The sequence below is a fragment of the Tasmannia lanceolata genome, unplaced genomic scaffold, assembly GCF_043159265.1.
Source record: "Tasmannia lanceolata isolate RefF3 unplaced genomic scaffold, GAP_Taslan_0.1 ptg000015l, whole genome shotgun sequence".
NCBI classification, from domain to species: domain Eukaryota; kingdom Viridiplantae; phylum Streptophyta; class Magnoliopsida; order Canellales; family Winteraceae; genus Tasmannia; species Tasmannia lanceolata.
The window spans coordinates 43,751,392-43,769,266 of NW_027518692.1; the positions used below are offsets into that span (position 1 = coordinate 43,751,392).

Here is a 17,875-nt window from a genome sequence, read left to right on the forward strand (position 1 = left end):
ATAAGTTAGTTAGAGTTATATGATACTTGATTTTACGCCTATTAACAAACCCTACAAAATCTAGATGAGGTTACTTTTTCTTGGGACCTATCTCACTTACAATAAAAGCTTCTTTATTTCCGGATTTTATGACCCATATCTGTAAAATCTAGAGATTTTTGCCTATTGAAAAGCGGCAGATAAGACTCGGCAGCAACAAGATTGGATTAACTAGGTTTCATTCCAGGCTGTTGTATCCGAATTTTTATCTTAGTCGTTTGCATAAGCTTTGATTCCTCCAAAGAATTCTATCAGAAGATACTTACCTTGTGTATGTATGTAAATTGCAAACATATTTATCTCCATACGTTGAGCGAGATAACTAATATGGAACGTGGATAAAACTAATCTGTTAAATTTGCATACGCAGTTGTACCCGATGTGTGTGTGTGTAAATTCGACAAAATATTTTATCAAATCTCATTGGTATTAGATTTTGCCTAGTGATTTTGGCACTACCATGTTTTAATAACTCCACAAACTAAGCTTGTCTTTTATTTTTTCTTTCCACGATTTAGATGGAAATGATATGATTGTGGTTAGTTTAGAGGCATATTATTGTAAATTGAAAGTTCCTCTAGGTTGGTTCAGGTTATACTTTTTCTTGTGGAAAAATTTAGGGTAATTTAGAATTATTTTTCCTCTGGAAACTTTTCCAAAAAATTCCTGCAATCCAAACAGGATAAGGGTTGTTTGGACCTATTGATTTTTTTAATTTTTTTTTTTAAAACAAGCTTTTCTTTGAAAGTGAATTTTCTAGCATTTGTATAACTCATTTTTCAGTAGAAATATTATTTTCAGAATCCAAAATTTTGCTTCTTTTTAATGCAAATTTAGGGAGTGCTTTGGAGAGGGATTTGGACCAGACACTAGTAAAGTGATGTGGTATTAGAAAAACCCTGAAATAATCCCTCATTAATCCCTGCTGGGATGACAATAAAACGACGTAGGCCATGTTTTGCAACAATGAATTTTTTTTCCAAAGAATATTAGTTCACCGAGTAGTGTGATAGGGGTAGGGTGGGAGAGGGAGAGGCTTGAGAGGGCATGAGGACAGGGTAAGAAGTGTCTGAAAAACAGAGCCAAAAAAAAGAAGAAAAACCTCCATATAAATAGGCAGATAAAATGCAATGCATGTATGATTTTTCTGAATTACAGAAAATGAATGTGGAAGAGACTATAGAACCATCTCACTGGGATTATTGTAATGTGCCTAAACAGGATATCATTTCACTAGAGTTGAGAGAAGTGTCCTACTCCCATGTGCTAGTACCAAATATGCCTTGACCAGCTCCTCCTTTATCATGAAAAGAACTGAAGCAGCAAAAACGCTCTGCACTATCTTTGTGCTCATCCCTTTGTAAAAACCCCTCAAGCCTTCATAACGGATCATCTTAATTATTGCATCCAATGTACCTGTACCCACAAATGGTTAGTTATTACATTTCAAACAAGAAACTCCATGATGCTTTAACCACCCATGAAAGTCAAGTCCTGATTACCAAACTCCAAGGCCCTGTTCGTTTTGGGCTTTTAGAAGTGATTTTGAGTCCAAAACTGATTATCGACTCAAAATTCCATTTAAATTTGAATCCAATAATCAGTTTTGAACTCAAAATCAATTCTAAAAATCCAAAACGAATAGGGTCTAAAAATAATGTGAATAATAAAAGATGAATGGGGTGCACTTTCAGATCAACTAGAAATATCAGTTGGAATATTCTTTGCAGATACCATTAAAAAATATATATATATATATTCTTTGCAGATAAGAGTGAAAAAAAAGAAGCAAACTTGCCAGAGAAAGTGGGCAATGCGAGAAAAAACCATTATATACACTGCAAACAAGACACCCCACGATGCTTCAACCACTGAAGAAAGTGCAGTTCTGATAACTTTAAGGCCCTCGTTTTGGGTTTTGACAATTGATTTTGAGTCCAAAACTGGTTATTGACTCAAACTAGCATTTAATTTTGAGTCCATTAATCAGTTTCGGATTCAAAATCAATTCTAAAAATAAAAAACGAACAGGGTCGAAAAATAAAGTGAATAATAAAAGATGAATGAGGTGCACTTTAGATCGAATTAAGATATCAGTAGAAATATTCTCTTGCAGATAAGACAGATATGAAGAAGTTAAAAAAAGGCAAAGTTGCCAGAGAAAGTGGGCAATATGAGAACAAACTATGATATACCCGCTCAACAAGCAGCGCAGACTAGTATCCTTGCAAGGTTATGGTGCATACATATGGCATGACACACAAGGAGAATTAGATGTATTATTAGGGGTTTCAACTCCTCTACCAGTTTGTTCAGGTCCAACTGTTCATCGTGTATACTCAAGCAGCTACTTTCCCTTGTCGGTTGAACGATAAATAGTAGCAGAATCGGTTACCATAACTTTCTTAGATCATTTTACCCCCTTGTACAACTCAACTCAACTCAACTCAACTCAACTAAGCCTTGGTCCCAAACTAGTTGGGGTCGGCTAATGAATCCTTTAGAAAATTTTCATGAAGAAGGTGAAAGGATCTACCCGGCTCAAATTGACTAAGTCTAATCCTGAGACTAGTTAATTTTAAATGAATGAAAATTTATTGCATCACATGTCACGAGCAAGATTGGCAAGGGAATCAGCTACTTGATTACCTTCTCAGCACTGGGGTGAAAACCGCAGCTTAATGTCTAAGATAAGGCCATGACCCCGCCAATAATAAGAAATAGACTAAGGAGGGTCCTTATTGGATTAATCATATCGATCAAAACCTTGCTATCAGATTCAAACAAAACCTCAGCGAAATCCAAGGCCTTAGAATATCTAAGACCATCTAAGATGCCTCTCATTTCAGCCCGCAGGTTGGTACCAACCTCATAAAAATGAGAGAAGCAAAAATGAGCTTACCCATGTCATCTCTAATGTTACATCCGCCACCAGAAATACCAGGATTACCTTTGGTAGCATCATCCGTGTTCAACTTTATTTCCAAAGAAATAACATCCATGCATTGCTTCCATCCCTCCTTCCAAATCTCCCAACTGATGATGGCTTGGTTATGCAACAATGGCACGTCTAATTTAGAAGCAAAGTGGCTCCATAAAGCTCTAGCAAAATCACTCTCAACACACAAGTGATCAAGGTCTTCGTCCTTGGCCTCTTCACAAAAATTACATTTAGAAGGATAAGGAAAAAACATAATCTTAATTCTGCTATCCACAGGAATCACCTTTTCACTCTCCAAAGAAAGCAACTGACTTTCAAATGCAAGTACTTCTAAATAAACTTTGGCCAAATTTTCAGGGTCATCTTGCTCCTCATAACACTCCAAGTAGAGGAAGTAGAAAAATGACCCAAGTTATCAGGTATCCAAACCGGCTTATCTCTATTAGGGAATATTTTTAAAAACAAAACGTTGATGTCATTTATAACCTCATCAAGAGATTATTTTTCACTGCATAAAGATCCCACACTCCATCCTCATTGAGAACATCTTTCACACAAAGCTTCAAATCTAGACCATAAACGTTAGAAACTTGGTTGATTGGAGGGCTTTTACCAACCCACAATAGCAACAATATGAGAATGAAAAATAAAGATTTTGATGACAATGATATACCTCGATAGGAGAACAACAATGGCTATATGGTGATAAAATGATAATAAGATGCTGACTACCAAAAAAAGGAATCTAGATCAAAGAATAAATAAAGAAACAAAGGCTACAATGTGCCGAAAGGAAAACAGAAAAAAAAAACCTGTGTATCTCAATGCAATGTTTCCACCAATCTCCTGCTTTGCCTGAAGTCTTGACTGCATTGACATTTTCAAGATATAGATCATTCAAGCAGCATGTTCAGGAAACTATTACTCATGATAAATCAAGGGTTGTCTAGTGTAGGTTAAATAAAAATGAAATTATCTTGAAAGTCAGACCCTAGCATCAAACTATTACTCATGAGGAAATGCATAAACCAAAATTGACGTAAGATTGATGTGAATATCAGTATTCATGTTTTCAGCAACTATAACTACCTACGAGAAGGCATTTATACTTGTAGATTTTGAGAAATAGGCATGGTAAAAACTTTCCACCAAAACCGACATGAAAATATCGAAATGTTTCTGTTTCCATCCCCATTGAAACCAAAACCAAAATGACCAAAATGCATAAACCAAAATTGTTAGTGCAATATTGATATACTATATCAGTATTTATTACATAATTAATACTATATCAGTATTTATTATATAATTATATTTATAGGGAATTGCTAGCGTCCATCGCAAAAGGCATTTCGCGGCTGGTATGTCGCACATCAGACCAGCCACCTCGTGAATGGAGACAAAAGCTGTTGTCTTCATTCATGAGTTGGCTGGTCTGACATGCGACAGACCAGCCGCAAAATGCCTTTTGCGATGGACCCTAGCAGATCCCATATTTATATGAATTGCATGCAAAATGTTGCACATGTATTATGTATAAATATTTATATGAATTACATGTGTAATTTGGTACGTACTAAATTGACAAACAAGCATGATAGTGCATGTCACTAGGTGTTTGATTTTTTTAAACCAATATGGATGGCTGTCTTGCTTATGTGATGGTTTCTAAGAGTGTATTTGTGTTTGTTCTAGTATCTCTAGAAGTCTCATCTTTAAATTCTATGATTTCCATATGTTTCCATAATTTTAAAGGATTTCCACTGAAATTTCCAACTGAAACCGAAACATTTTCCGTTTCCATGGTGACCAAAACCGAGATTTTAAACCTTGGAAATAGGCGCACTCACCCAACACCAGAGATAGGAGTAGAGCTCCCATCAACAAGCACAATAGACCGAGAATAAAAAGGGACGAAAAGAACTAAGTGAGGAAGAAGTACCTGTCATATGATTGGAGGCTCCAGAATCAATGATCCAGGAGCTGGAGCTAGTAAGGGGAGCTACCTGGCTTGGCAAAACTGGCACTCGGGGGTGGCTGGTCAACCTGAGTCACTGTAACTCATCATAGTCGGCACGAGAGAGAAAGACCCCATTAGCAGTAGGGGTGGGGCCGGACTGGGATGAAGTGGCCAAGGACTCTAAAGCATCCGGTGCTGACAGGTGTGCGGAGCGTCCAAAACGAGGCTCAGTGGAGGGGACGTAGCTCATGGTGCCGAGGGTTTTGGGAAGAGGGGTTGGGGCTGGGCGTGGGGTGGGGTGGGGAGGGGTTACAGGGGGAGAAGGGAGTGGGGGGGGGGGGGGAGCGATGGCCAAGAGGGGTGGGGATGTTGCCGAGATGTGAGGGGAATGGTGCCGAGGGTTTTGGGAAGAGGGGTTGGGGCTGAGAGAGAGAGAGAGAGAGAGAGAGAGAGAGAGAGAGAGAGAGAGAGAGAGAGAGAGAGAGAGAGGTGCCGATGGTGGTCCCTAGGGGATCAAAACCCTAGGGCTCTGATACCATGTTAGAGAGAAAGGATGGAGAGGAAGAAAATAAATTAGGAAAAACTCCCCCTCACTCATGTATTTATATAAAGATAGAATATTATAAATGACCACTATGCCCTTAGGCATATACATACATCTAACATACAACAATGGATAAATGGATGATGCAAATCATAGAGAGAGCATGAAAAAAAAGAAGCTGCAAACATAACTTCTTCCCCAAGCTACAGCAACCAGTGAGAGATGACGAGAACGAGGAAGATGATGTAAAGTATTTATACTTTATCCCAACAATGTGGCTTTTTTCTGAGCATGGTTGAAAATATTGCAGACGGCTAGGAAATAATTGTAATTAACCTAATCAAGACCATAGTTAGAAAAACGTGATACGCCAAAAAAAGGGGACCGGAAAAAATCGAGTTTTATACGGTATTGGTTAAAAAAAAACATTGTCAAAAAAATGGAAATACCAAAAAATGCATTTAAAATTTTGTCATTTACAAAATATAGTGAGGATAAAGTTAGAAAGTTGGCCCCAAAAACATGTTTAATACGTTCAAAATGCATTTTAAACATATTTACAACGTTTTCCTCAAAAACAAAAAAAAAAATATTTTTGGTGTAAAAGTATTAAACAGCAAACTAATAAAACGTGTTTTTTTGAAAAAAAATACCGTTTAAAATGGAGTTTTGCTAACTATGATCAAGACCTTCTACAAAAGCTGAACAAAATCCAATACTTGGTTGAATTCCGTAAGTCTACTAATTCAAACAAAAGGCAACTTGAAATGTCAATGGAATTCACTGGCCTCAATTGAAACTTGACAGGGGCAACTGATTCCATTTAACCTATTCTTTGAGGCCTATCTCTTGAGAAAATAAGCAACGCACTCTCAAATTTGTCATTTTGTCAGGTGTCAAATTAAGTTTGGTTAACATACAAAAGATTTTTCTGCTGTTGATTCCAGATTATCGGAGGCTGCTTAGGCCAAATCCTGCCCCCACCCACCCCAAAAAATTATAATAAGAATAATAAGTAAAAATACATATTGATACTACACAAGGCATTTTGCATCAACCATACCCAGGAAATTCATGACTACCTTGTAATCTAAAAATACATGTGGAGGTCAGCATAAAGGACATAGACTGAGAACAAAGTTTGTCTCCTGACATCCAACAGATAATCTGAGTAGTTGGACAACACATCAGCCACCACTTACTTCCCAATACAAATGGAACAGTACCCATGTGAAAAGCCTATGTTTTCCTTAAATATTTCATAACTCTTTCCTAGAGAAGCTCTTCATACGCCTTGATAAAGCACCTTCTTACTTGATATATGTATATATCATCATCATGAAGTCAGAAGCTAACAATATGGAATATTTAAGAAGCTAATTATACCTTAACGACTAACAAGGGGTAGGTTGATACAGTTGCTCCCAGTTTTGCCACGGCACCCAATAAGAAAACCTGCTCATGTAAGAAACAGAAAAGAGGGTGAAGAAACATTTCAGCAATTCCAGTGATATTTCCATCTTATATGCAAAGCATTTTATGCGACGAATGCACCCAAACAAGTAAGAAGCCACATGAAGAAATATATAAGAAATCAAACCCGTGAATGTGACCAATCAATTCTAAAGACTATAGATATCACGCAATTCCTAAAATGAAAGGCACCATGTACCTCCAAGGATGTCACATTTTTCAACCCATGTCTGTTCACAGCGCGTTTTGCCCTTAGGCGCTTTAATGAGGTTTCATAAATCATAAATTGGATCGATGGATTACAAACCTGTCCATGCAGTTAAGATTTTTGGTAATTATTGGCATTAATTTTCTGATATTAAATATGAAAGTTAACCAAGCCATCAAAATATACTGACCATGATAAGAGTTGGAATAATGCCTTTCCAAAATCCTGCTATGCCTGCTTCACAATAAACCTCCTTTGCCTTTAAAAATCAAGCAAACGCATGAAATCACAATAAGAAAAGCAACAAAAGTAAATGTTGGACTTGTACCACAACGGTGATTTTAAAACTTGTTTCATAATCACAGAAGTAAATAAACCAAACATCTAGAGGAATAAAATCATCTACAAGGCATATCTTAGCATATTATAATATGTCATTTTGGGCATTCAAAGCCTAACAATCTATATTATTGTTAGACCATATGTCCTAAAAGACTGTTTGTAATAAAAACTTTGATCATCATTTTATTTCAAAATTGATATTGGATAATTAAAGGAATGTGTAATGTGCTTATTTTTATGAACACATGTTTTCCCTAGGTAACATTGCATGTATATCATGCCCAAGGATTCACAGATCCTAAGGGGAAGGGAGATATGACACTCCACTCCTCATAGACCTAAAGGTGATCACAGTTGGGGTTGAGACAAGTGTCATCAGTCTAGCTTCTCCAATAGAGCAGGGTGACTTGTCTCAGTCGCTAGAGTGGAGAACCTAGGCTGGTAGAACGAGTGTTGTAAAGGAGCTTGCACACTAAACTCGATCATTTTGAAGAATAGCTTTGTCCTAACATAATTAGGCATATTCCTCTTTCCAAAGCATACCATGTTTATATATCGAAAAATAGCTTTGCCCAACTTGTCAAAATGGAAGTACATTCTAAATATTCGCATTAAGGCTAAAGGCAGTGGTAAACAATACCAACCGCATTCAATGTTCCGTATGGATGAGGTCTGATCAACTCAAGTTGGGCCAACTTGTCTTGAATTGTGGAAGGACCTGTAGAACCACTCTCAGAAGCCTCCCTTAGAATAGCTTCCCTCTTTCCTTCCATAATTTTTTTCTCGGCTTGCGTATGTGTCTAGAATGAAAATAGAATAACATCAACCGATGAATTCTCAATGAAGCATATAAAGAGTTAAAAAAATATTTGAAAAGCAAGAAAGGAAACAGAGATCATGCTTGCATTGAGCCATTGGCAGATGAAAATCTGTCCCTTATGACAAATGAATTAGAACTACAAAACTGTCTTTTAAGACATGAATTCCATATAAAAAATAATCAAGACGTTGAAATTGTTCAAAAACATAGCTTGGAGATAAATTTGAACATCAGATTCCAATTAGGATTCCAATCATTTCAAAAAATGGCAGGGACACTGAAAAATACAAACAGGGCAAGCATATGTGTGTGTGTGTGTGTGTGTGTGTGAGAGAGAGAGAGAGAGAGAGAGAGAGAGAGAGAGAGAGAGGAACTACTACTAACTACATGTGTGCGTATGTATAAAAACAAAATCCTCTGTCGGAAAGATGTATTTCTGAATAACAATATGTTTTATTTTGATTGAAGCAAGAGTTGCCTCTCTCCCTCTGAACACAAAGAAGCTAGAGAATGTCCGCAATGAGATTGAAGATGCAATTGATCCCCCGGCCAAAAAGTGGCAGAACATCATCAGCAACAATAATGATAAGACCCATAAGTGTTGAAGGGCATTCTAGAGAGCTCGATTAGAGGGCAGCACTAATTTTTCAAAAGATCTTCTTGCTTGTGGATTATCGTCCTTTGGTGAGTTTATGAGCCATGTTTCTCTTAAAAGCTTCATTTTGGATGACATTCCAGTGAGTTACGGGAATTCCAATCCAAAAAATAATAATTCGCATTGAAGATGATAGCTTTCCTTTTTGTTTTTGGTTAGAGTTTTTGAGAAGAAGATGGGATTATGAGAGGGAAAGAGAAAAGATCACAAACTTGTGAATTGGAGCTCTAAAAAGGTCAGTAGATGAAGAACACATCTGCCAGGATTGGTAGTGGTGCTTGGGAAGGAGGACGAAGGAGACAAGGAAATAGCATCTTCTTCATTTTGAAGAAATTAGGAAAATGACAAATAAGTGAGCGCGCGCGCGCACGCACACACACTCTTTCTCCATCAAGCATGAATCCAGCACACAGAACAAAGTAGCTAACGCCCTTATTCATCGACATCTTTTATTGAGCACCATGAGAATCCAAACCATGGGTTTTGATTTGTTGAATGACGAGATCCGAGATGATGAACACCTTGGGATGATAGAATAGCATCCAATTCATTGAAGATAGAAAAGGGAAAAGGGCATGCTTCTGATGCAGGGTTATACACACTGTTATTTTTTTCTTACTTTCCCCTGTATGGATATTTCCATGGACATTTTTTAATGGAAATATTTCCATGGATGTTTCCATCTCATCTTGGGTTTTCCAAAAGCTCCGAAAGGATAGTTTAGTATGGGGACTATGGACTTCATCTTGGATAGACAAATTCTCCAAAATGGCTACTTCATTCCCAGTAAAACTACATTGGATCCTACCGAGATCGCCAATTTGTTCATTAAGAAAATCATAAGATATCATTGTATTCTTAAGAGCATTGTTTCTGATCGAGATTCCAAGTTCATAATTCACTTTTTGGAAACTTGCAACAAAATTGAATTCCAGCAGCCAATATCATCCTCAAATCGACGGACAAACCGAAGTAGTTAATCGATCTTTGGGAAATCTCCTAAGGAGGGGCAAGAAATTGGCGGGAAATTGGGATATAGCTTTGAAGAGAAGTTGGGCACTGAAGAGAAGTTGGAAATTGTTGCAAGCGGACGTGATTTGAATGAACAAAGGGGTAGGGAAACTTGCATTGAGAACCAATGCGTACTCCCCAAGGAGGCATGGGTACTCCTAGATGAATGCTATGAAGTACACATGCCACCGGTGCAAGATATATTGTTAACTATGAGCAAATTGCTTCAAGGGACTGATATTGGTTTGAAAATGCTTCTATGTACCAATATCCATGCAAGACAAGAGTTCAAGGGCAGAGAACATCACAGAAGCGCTTACATTGTTTGAAAAGGGCCTTGCTAGAAAGTGAAAAAGGAAGAAAGTTGGAATATAAGCCTATCAATTCGAGGTCAAGTTCTCCCAAGAAGGGGAGGGTGATGCAGTGGCTTTTGGCATCCCTCTAACTCAAATGTGGTGGGCCAGCCTAGGTGATCTAAGGGGTGGGAGAAGACTTTTCTTTGAAGAAGAAGCAAGTTTACTTGCTTAATGAAGCTTAAACACTAATAAGGCACGTGCCACTTGCACATGCACCACATTAGATGTGGATTAGTGTTTTCATTTGAATTTCAACTGTAAAGGGAGCATATAAATAGCCTTCCCTCCATTAAGAGTTTAGTTTTTGCTAGATTTACATTTGAATTTAAAGAGATCTGAAATTGGTGAGAGTTTTTTAAACTAAAATTCTGGTTGCTAAAATTCATGTTCAACAAGGAGGAAAACTAAGCTTGAATCTCAAGCTCCTTTCCTTGTTAAACATCAACACCTTGTAACTTGCCAGGTGACTCCTCGCACAGCCTTGTCTTTGATTGAAGATTTCATGAATAAAGACCAGATTTCTGCCATTACTCTCTGTGTGAAAACTCTCTGCTCGTGGCAATTCTTTTATGAATTTTGGCACCTAAAGTCATTCCCTCTGCATGTTTGGTAAAATATTTCATTGCTGTTTTTTTTATCTCTACTAAATTTGAAGTTTGCAATTGAGAATTCTAGTAAGAACAAAAGGTGTATAGTTCAGATCTGCGCTTCCATTGAATCCACCGAATTCACTTTCTAGGTCTGGAATTGGACACCTCATTCCAGATTTGAGTGTCTAGCTGAGTTTTCTGTTTCAATTGGAATTGAGTTTGGCCTCTGAATTACAATACCTGCAAGCTGAATTCAACAAGTTAATGAAATTTAGAAGGAATTTCGTAGACGTTATTTGAATCAAATTCAAGAGGACAGAACTAGTGCCCCCGGTTTGCATGTTGAATGGTTGTCCAAACTGAGAGCCTAGTCCAAGGATCTTGAAGTTTTTTTCTTTGAATTGGAAACTCTAATTCAGTCTTCAAAGCCTCCTCAGCTTTCCACGGTTTTGCTCTCCAGATCTGCTAAAATTTCCACGAATTTGGGTGTTTCTCAGGTCAAAATGACAGATCTGAGCTATTCAGCAGTGTTGTGAGAACTGGTTGAAGGTTAGGCTAGCTGATCTGAAAATCCCACTATTTTAACTGAAGACCACAGTTAGCTAACAACCATTACATAACTCTGGTATGATCTCTTCCGAACTGAAGATCTAAACGGTCTAAATTTTGCAAGTTTAATGCAGAAAAAGTGGCTTATAGACAGGTTTTTGTTGAATTCATCTTTAAATTGATTTCAGTTTCAATTACCATTTTTGAACGTGAATTCTGATGTGATTCGTTACCTGGTCTGGGATCTAAAGAAAGATCATTATATCACTGGCATTAAATTTAGGCAGATCCCAAGTCAGCTAGCCACATTGTTGACATGCCAGCTTGTTAGAGAATGAGGAATTTCTGAGAGTGACAATTGCTTTGGAAGTGTAGAGATCAAAAGGTGGTTCATAAACTAATAAGGAGAACTGTTTTAGAACACGAATTAGGGCTAATACTATTGAGAGGAAATTTTTGAATTCAATTGGAAGAAGACTTTTCCTATATGATAGCTTCAGAAATTTCAGAATTTTGTTCTTATTTACAAAGATTACAGTCACTTTTACTCCGGGAATCATCTAATTGGCCAAGGCTTGTGCAACCTCTCACTTAGATAGTTCCCCTACACGTTTACCCTGCATCACATGGTGATTCTTCTTAGAAACTGTATTGTTCCCATCAAAGTAGAGCTTTCCTATTTTCCCAAAAATCTAGATTTCTTCGGCTACTCCAAGGGCAACTGTTTTCTTGTGATGTGTTCTATTTTTTTTAGGGGGGGTGGGGGGGTGTTGTTGGCGCAACTAATCAGAAGAAACATTTGTGACTAGTGATTGCATTTTCTATGATTTTCCTGTCGAATTCCCCAATTCATATGTTTATTCAATAACATTGGTCTTCTTAGATTTGGAGTTATTTCTTTGGACTATTTGGAGTATGTCCTGGAATTGATTATGTTATAGTTGTAAGCATGGTTTTAAATTTCAGCCGAAATCCGAAATTTCGGTTGGGACCGAAACCAAAATTTTTCTAAATCCAAAATTTCGAGAAATCCATTTTTCTTAATTATTATTTTTCCGAAATTTGGTAAATATTAAAATATTGCTTTTTTTGGTGTACCGGATTTCGGCTGAAATTTCAGGATTTTGAAATTTAAAACTATGGTTGTGAGTACTCTATGTCTGTGACAGAGAAAGTGGGTCGGTACCAAATGGTTAGATTATCTTTGGAAAATCATGTCACCATCAATAATTTGTAAATTTTGGAAGGAGAAAAATAATAAAATACCAATAGGCAAAGAAATAGTTTGGATCACTGTGGGAGTCTCCTACCAGGTTTCAAAATCACATCTTTTTATATAGGTATTGGTCTTCAGGATATTATTTAGGATTGGTAATCTATATGTGCTGAGTACTCCCTCCAAACCAAGACTCATGATGTTTGCTCTGGATGATAAGTGGATCAGACTCATGCCGCCTGCCGCTGGTGGTGGTGGTGTTGTTGTTGAGAAATGAGGGATATTCAGTTCTCACATATTCATCATGGATGAAAATACTCAGGCAGATTCATCACCCAACTTAGGAGTATATTTCTAAGCTCCAATCGTGTGGCACGAGATACCAAATATGCAATCTTTTTCTTTGCCTTTGTTCTTGTTTGCTAGGTGCTTTCTTTAGCCATTTTTTTTTGTTTGTTTGTTTTCCCTCATTTATAAAATACTAGTTTGAGAAAAAAATATATACATCATAACCAAGAGTAGGAAGCCAGTGTTCTTCATAATTGATGGAAATTCCTCGAAGCAAATATTGAGCAACATGAAACATTTGTCAGTCAACACATTGGATGAGAACCAAATGATTACTATCTAAAACACATGGACCTGTTCTTAAATATCACCACAGAGGCATATTGTCATTTTTAAAAAGGAGACATGGACCAAATGATTGCTAGTTAAACTTCATTGTAGAATCACATTACAACTAGACACAAACAAGTTACACTCCGCGTTTTAATGTTGTCAATTAATCCCTAATTTGCAGAGTATATCCAAACAACTAATCTAATATCAAAATTTAGCCGAAAGGTTCAATATTTTGAAAAATGTTTCCATGAACTCCCAAAATACTACCTTTTTAGCATAATTACACATTAAACTTTTTCTTGACAATAAAGCCCTTTGAGAAACTCTACAATCAGAAGTAATGCTCAAAATATTTTATTCATATATATTTATTAAGACTTGAGTTATTTTTAAATGAGAAAGACATAAAAATTGAACCAAAGAAAAATTCTGATTTTAATATTGCTTTAAGGACATTTTCATTAACAAAAACCCAATGCCTAATTGAAATACATTTAGGGATTTTGTGAAGATACTTTCAAAATATTAAACATTTTTACAATATCCTATTTTTCAATTATTAATTGGGATATGCTTTGCAAATTAAGGATTTAAAAGAAAAAATGATTGTTGCTTTTCTGTTAGGTAATTTGGTTCATGAGGATGATGCACAAAACCGCATCCAATTGAACTACAAGTCCAATTATTTTTTATAAAACATACTATAGATTGTCAGTCCTAACTTACCTGCATACGCGTCACGAGGACCCATATGGGAATTGTCAGCAATACGTTCAAGGACCTGTGAAGTATGATAATCCGAGTAAGGTATAATCAAAACATATGCTCCTTTCCATGGCAGCAAACATGCTAAATCTACTTAATTATTGTCACCAACGTGCATCCTAAGGTGTCCATGCTTGGATTAAATCAACTACATGGCAGAGAACAAAATAACTACAAATGCAACTTAAAAGAACTGAGAGAGAGTTTCCATCTCATTTTGTTGAAACCATTCCCCAAGAAGATAGATTTTATCCCAGTAGAGATCTTAATTCCACGGTTATCCCAATAGACAAATACAACTATTTTAGACGACTTTTCAGCAGAATAGTTGCTTTGTGCCCTCATGGCAAACCATTTTTGTATCTTTTCAATAATCCTCCTTGCAACTTAAGTTTGGGCACTATTTTACTAATTAATAAAATTTATTTACTTTGTTGTAAAAAAATAAAAAGATTACTTGAATTACTTAAAAAAGCAACAATCAAAATCTAGGAACTTTCAACATCCTAGCTTTGGTATCAAAAGCTAGGATCCTTCAAAGTCCTAGTTTTGGTAACAAAAAATAATTACCCAGCAATAGCTGCCACTACAAGCCAAGATAACATGCCAACAGTGCCATCACCGACTCCTTTCTTTTTTCGAGAAACTGCAATAGCCTCCGCCTTATTTTTAAATACCTGGTAGAAATAGTAATAAATTCCCTACATATTGAAAAGAGATGATTAGCAATTATCCAAAAGTTGCAGCAGGATCCAAATGTTATCCCACACTATATATGGGACGAGTTAAACTGGTTCAAAGGGTGAGACATAATAATGAGTAATTCAACTCAAAAATCATTTCTACTTTAAGAACTTCATGCATCGCCATATGCTGGCCAGTCGGGATTTCTTTGCCCTTACAAATGAGTTTCACGGGCCTTCTATTGGAAGGGAATGCAAAAGGAAATCAAGCACTTTGTAGAGGAATGCGATATCTTCCAGCGAAACAAAAAACTGGGATTACTTCAGCCGTTGCCCATTCCAATGCAGGTATTGTCAGATATTTCTATGGACTTTGTGGGTGGACGACCACTTTCTCAGGTAAAAATACAATTTTTGTGGTTATTGATAGCTTCAAATTACATGCCCATTTCCCCCCATATCCAATCCATACACTGCAACTCTGAATGCTCAAACATTCATCAACAACACTTTTAGGTTGCATGGAATACCAAGATCCATTGTTAGTGATCAAGACCCGAATTTAACTACCAACTTCTGGAATGAACTCTATTGAATGAGCGCTGCATATCAACCATAGATGGATGGACAAACTGAGGTGTTCGATTGATGGTTCGAAAATTATTTAGGTTGTTTCACAAGTGATCGACCAAAAGAGCGAGTAAGTTGGCTTCCATGGGTGGAATGGTCGTATAATACTTACCAATCATCTATCAAAAGAACACCAATTTAAAAAAATATATCAAATGAACACCAATTGAGGTTGTGTATGGGCACCCCCACGGCCCCACCTCTTACCACTGCCTATTCACACGGATCTACAAGTTAATCAAGTTGATTGTAATCTAAGAGATAGTGATTGTGGTTTGCAACTTCTCAAGGATAATTTACATGCAGCCCAAGCCCGGATGAAACAACAAGCATAAAAACACTGGAATGAACATGAATTTGAGGTTGGCAATAGGCTATTCTTTCACATGCAACCTTACTAAAAGATATCAATCAATAGTCATTCTTCAATGAAATTTTTCCTTACAAGGTGCTTGGGCATAAGGACTGTCACATCATTTTGATCTTCTAAGAGAGTTCAAAACACACCCGGTCTTCCATGTTTCATGCTTAAAAAGAAAGCTTGGAGATCAAGTGACAGCTCAAAGCTAACACCCAGACACAACTTCAGATGGTGATTTCAAAATCTAGCCACAATCTATATTGGGTTGTCACACAAATTTGTTACAAGATATAATCAGGCGGTTACTAAGAAACTGGTGCAATACAGGATAATCTGTCAGCGGAGGATGCTAATTGAGAAGTTTTCCGTTCTCTAGAAGGGAAATTTCTAGAGTTTGTTAAAGGTCGAACTTGAGGACAAGGTTGAAATTAAGGGTGGGGAAATGACTTATTTGTAATGGGCTGACTCTTGAAGTGTAAGAGGCAGACATGTGGAGAAATGTGATTGATATGTGTGGACTGTAGGTCTTCGGAAAAGGAAGAACATAGAAGAATTATACTCATGATTGAGCATTTTGGAGGTTGGGTTGCCTCAAATAACTCTGTGCCTACTTTCTTTCTCATATTGAGTAAAATTCCATTGTTTTTGCTTGATAGAACTTGGGTTCTATCATAGACAAGTGGTTTGTGGTGTGAACTTGACCAGAGCTCTAGAATCAATGAACTCAAGTCGCAAAACTGAAATTTTCTTGTTGAAGTAGACATTCCATAATAGCAATTTATGCCTTATCAAATCATAAATTGGATCGCAATTCCCAAACAGTGGTTGACCAAATGCTCCATGTTCAATCCAAACGCATTGTTAGTTGTTAAAGTAAAAAAGAATAAATAACGTTTTCTCAAACAGCTTAAGCTTTTTGGAGTAACTGGTTGTTTCAGAGCAAAAGGTCCTAAGTCCAAACCTCCTCGGTGTTAAAAAAATCCACATGAAATGGCCAACCCAAAAGTGAGACCACATGTGCCACGTGTAGGCCAACTCAAAGAAAGAGGGCCACACGTGAGGGGGTGTTAAAAGTATAAAAGAATAAATAACGCCTTCTCCAACAGCTTTTGGAGTAACGGGCTGTTTCACATTAGTCATTGTATCCTATAATGAATAAGTGCATTTACAAATCAATAGAAAAGATAAAAAGGATGGACCTGTGATGCGGCAGTACCAAATAAAGAAGGCTTAAGTCCACTGTATAATCCTCCCCAACCTTCACTTCTTATAACCTGGAGTGAGAAGAGACAAAAATCCGCATTAATTCCCTGATAAATCCTTTGCAAGATCAAGCAGCATAACAACTCGTTTGGTCTCTTTCAGTAATTTTGGTAAGATTATTACGCTCTTGATCCATAGATTGAATTTCTATAGTTTTGGACAGAGAATGAGTAATCCCCGGTCATGAAACAAAGTCGGGTGAGCTCCGAACCAGCTTGTCTAAAACATTTGCATTTTACAATATCATATGCAAATAATTTTGAGTGGGCATTGAGAGAATAAGAAAGAAGACCTGAAGGATTTGAAGGAGGGTTCCCCGGTGGGTCTGGGTCCGGGCCGAAGCATCTGAGACAAGGAGATTGCCACCCTTCTTAGCAACCCTTTCTGTTTGCTGTCGAGTATTCACCTGAAAGCAAGACATCGTGTGTGTGTGTGTGTGTCTGTGATTATTTGGGATATGGGAGAGAGCCCTAAATGGAGTAGCGATACCCTATGTCATAAAAAAAAAAAAGGATATGGAAGAGAGATGATCGGATAAGATACCGTTTGGAGGGGATATGTGATGATCTGAGCTATGATGCCTCCTCCAGCTCCGGCCAATCCATTTGCCAAGGCGCTCGACATCCTCTCTCTCTCTCTCTCTACTCTACTCTACTCTACTAAAGTCTCAGTATAGTGGACATTGATCGCGTGTGAAAAGAAGAAGGTCCTATCTGCTCGATTGAGACCTACAGAAATGAACGGTCGAAACACTTGTTTTCAAAATTAAAGGGAATCTAGCAAAACGGGATCCCGTGTGGGAAAAAAAAGGACGATGCAGGGGCACGAATCCGTACAAAAGCGGA

The 17,875-nt window shown here is 37.2% G+C and overlaps 1 protein-coding gene across 2 annotated transcripts; it reads right to left on the reverse strand.

Annotated features, from left to right (window-relative positions):
• Positions 1–1,126: 1,126 nt before the first annotated feature.
• Positions 1,127–17,732, reverse strand: LOC143847451 (peroxisomal nicotinamide adenine dinucleotide carrier-like). Of its 2 annotated transcripts, XM_077356271.1 has the most exons (11): positions 17,574–17,732; positions 17,323–17,436; positions 16,967–17,041; positions 14,664–14,794; positions 14,055–14,109; positions 8,152–8,307; positions 7,356–7,424; positions 7,157–7,264; positions 6,871–6,939; positions 3,793–3,847; positions 1,127–1,455 (listed from the first exon to the last, which is right to left on the reverse strand). In XM_077356271.1, exons 1-11 carry the CDS (start codon positions 17,652–17,654, stop codon positions 1,265–1,267), a joined length of 1,104 nt encoding a protein of 367 aa, XP_077212386.1. In that variant the 5' UTR covers positions 17,655–17,732; the 3' UTR covers positions 1,127–1,264. The 2 variants fall into 2 exon arrangements, with proteins under 2 accessions (XP_077212386.1, XP_077212387.1); XM_077356272.1 differs by lacking the exon at positions 8,152–8,307.
• Between the last annotated feature and the right edge of the window lie 143 nt (positions 17,733–17,875).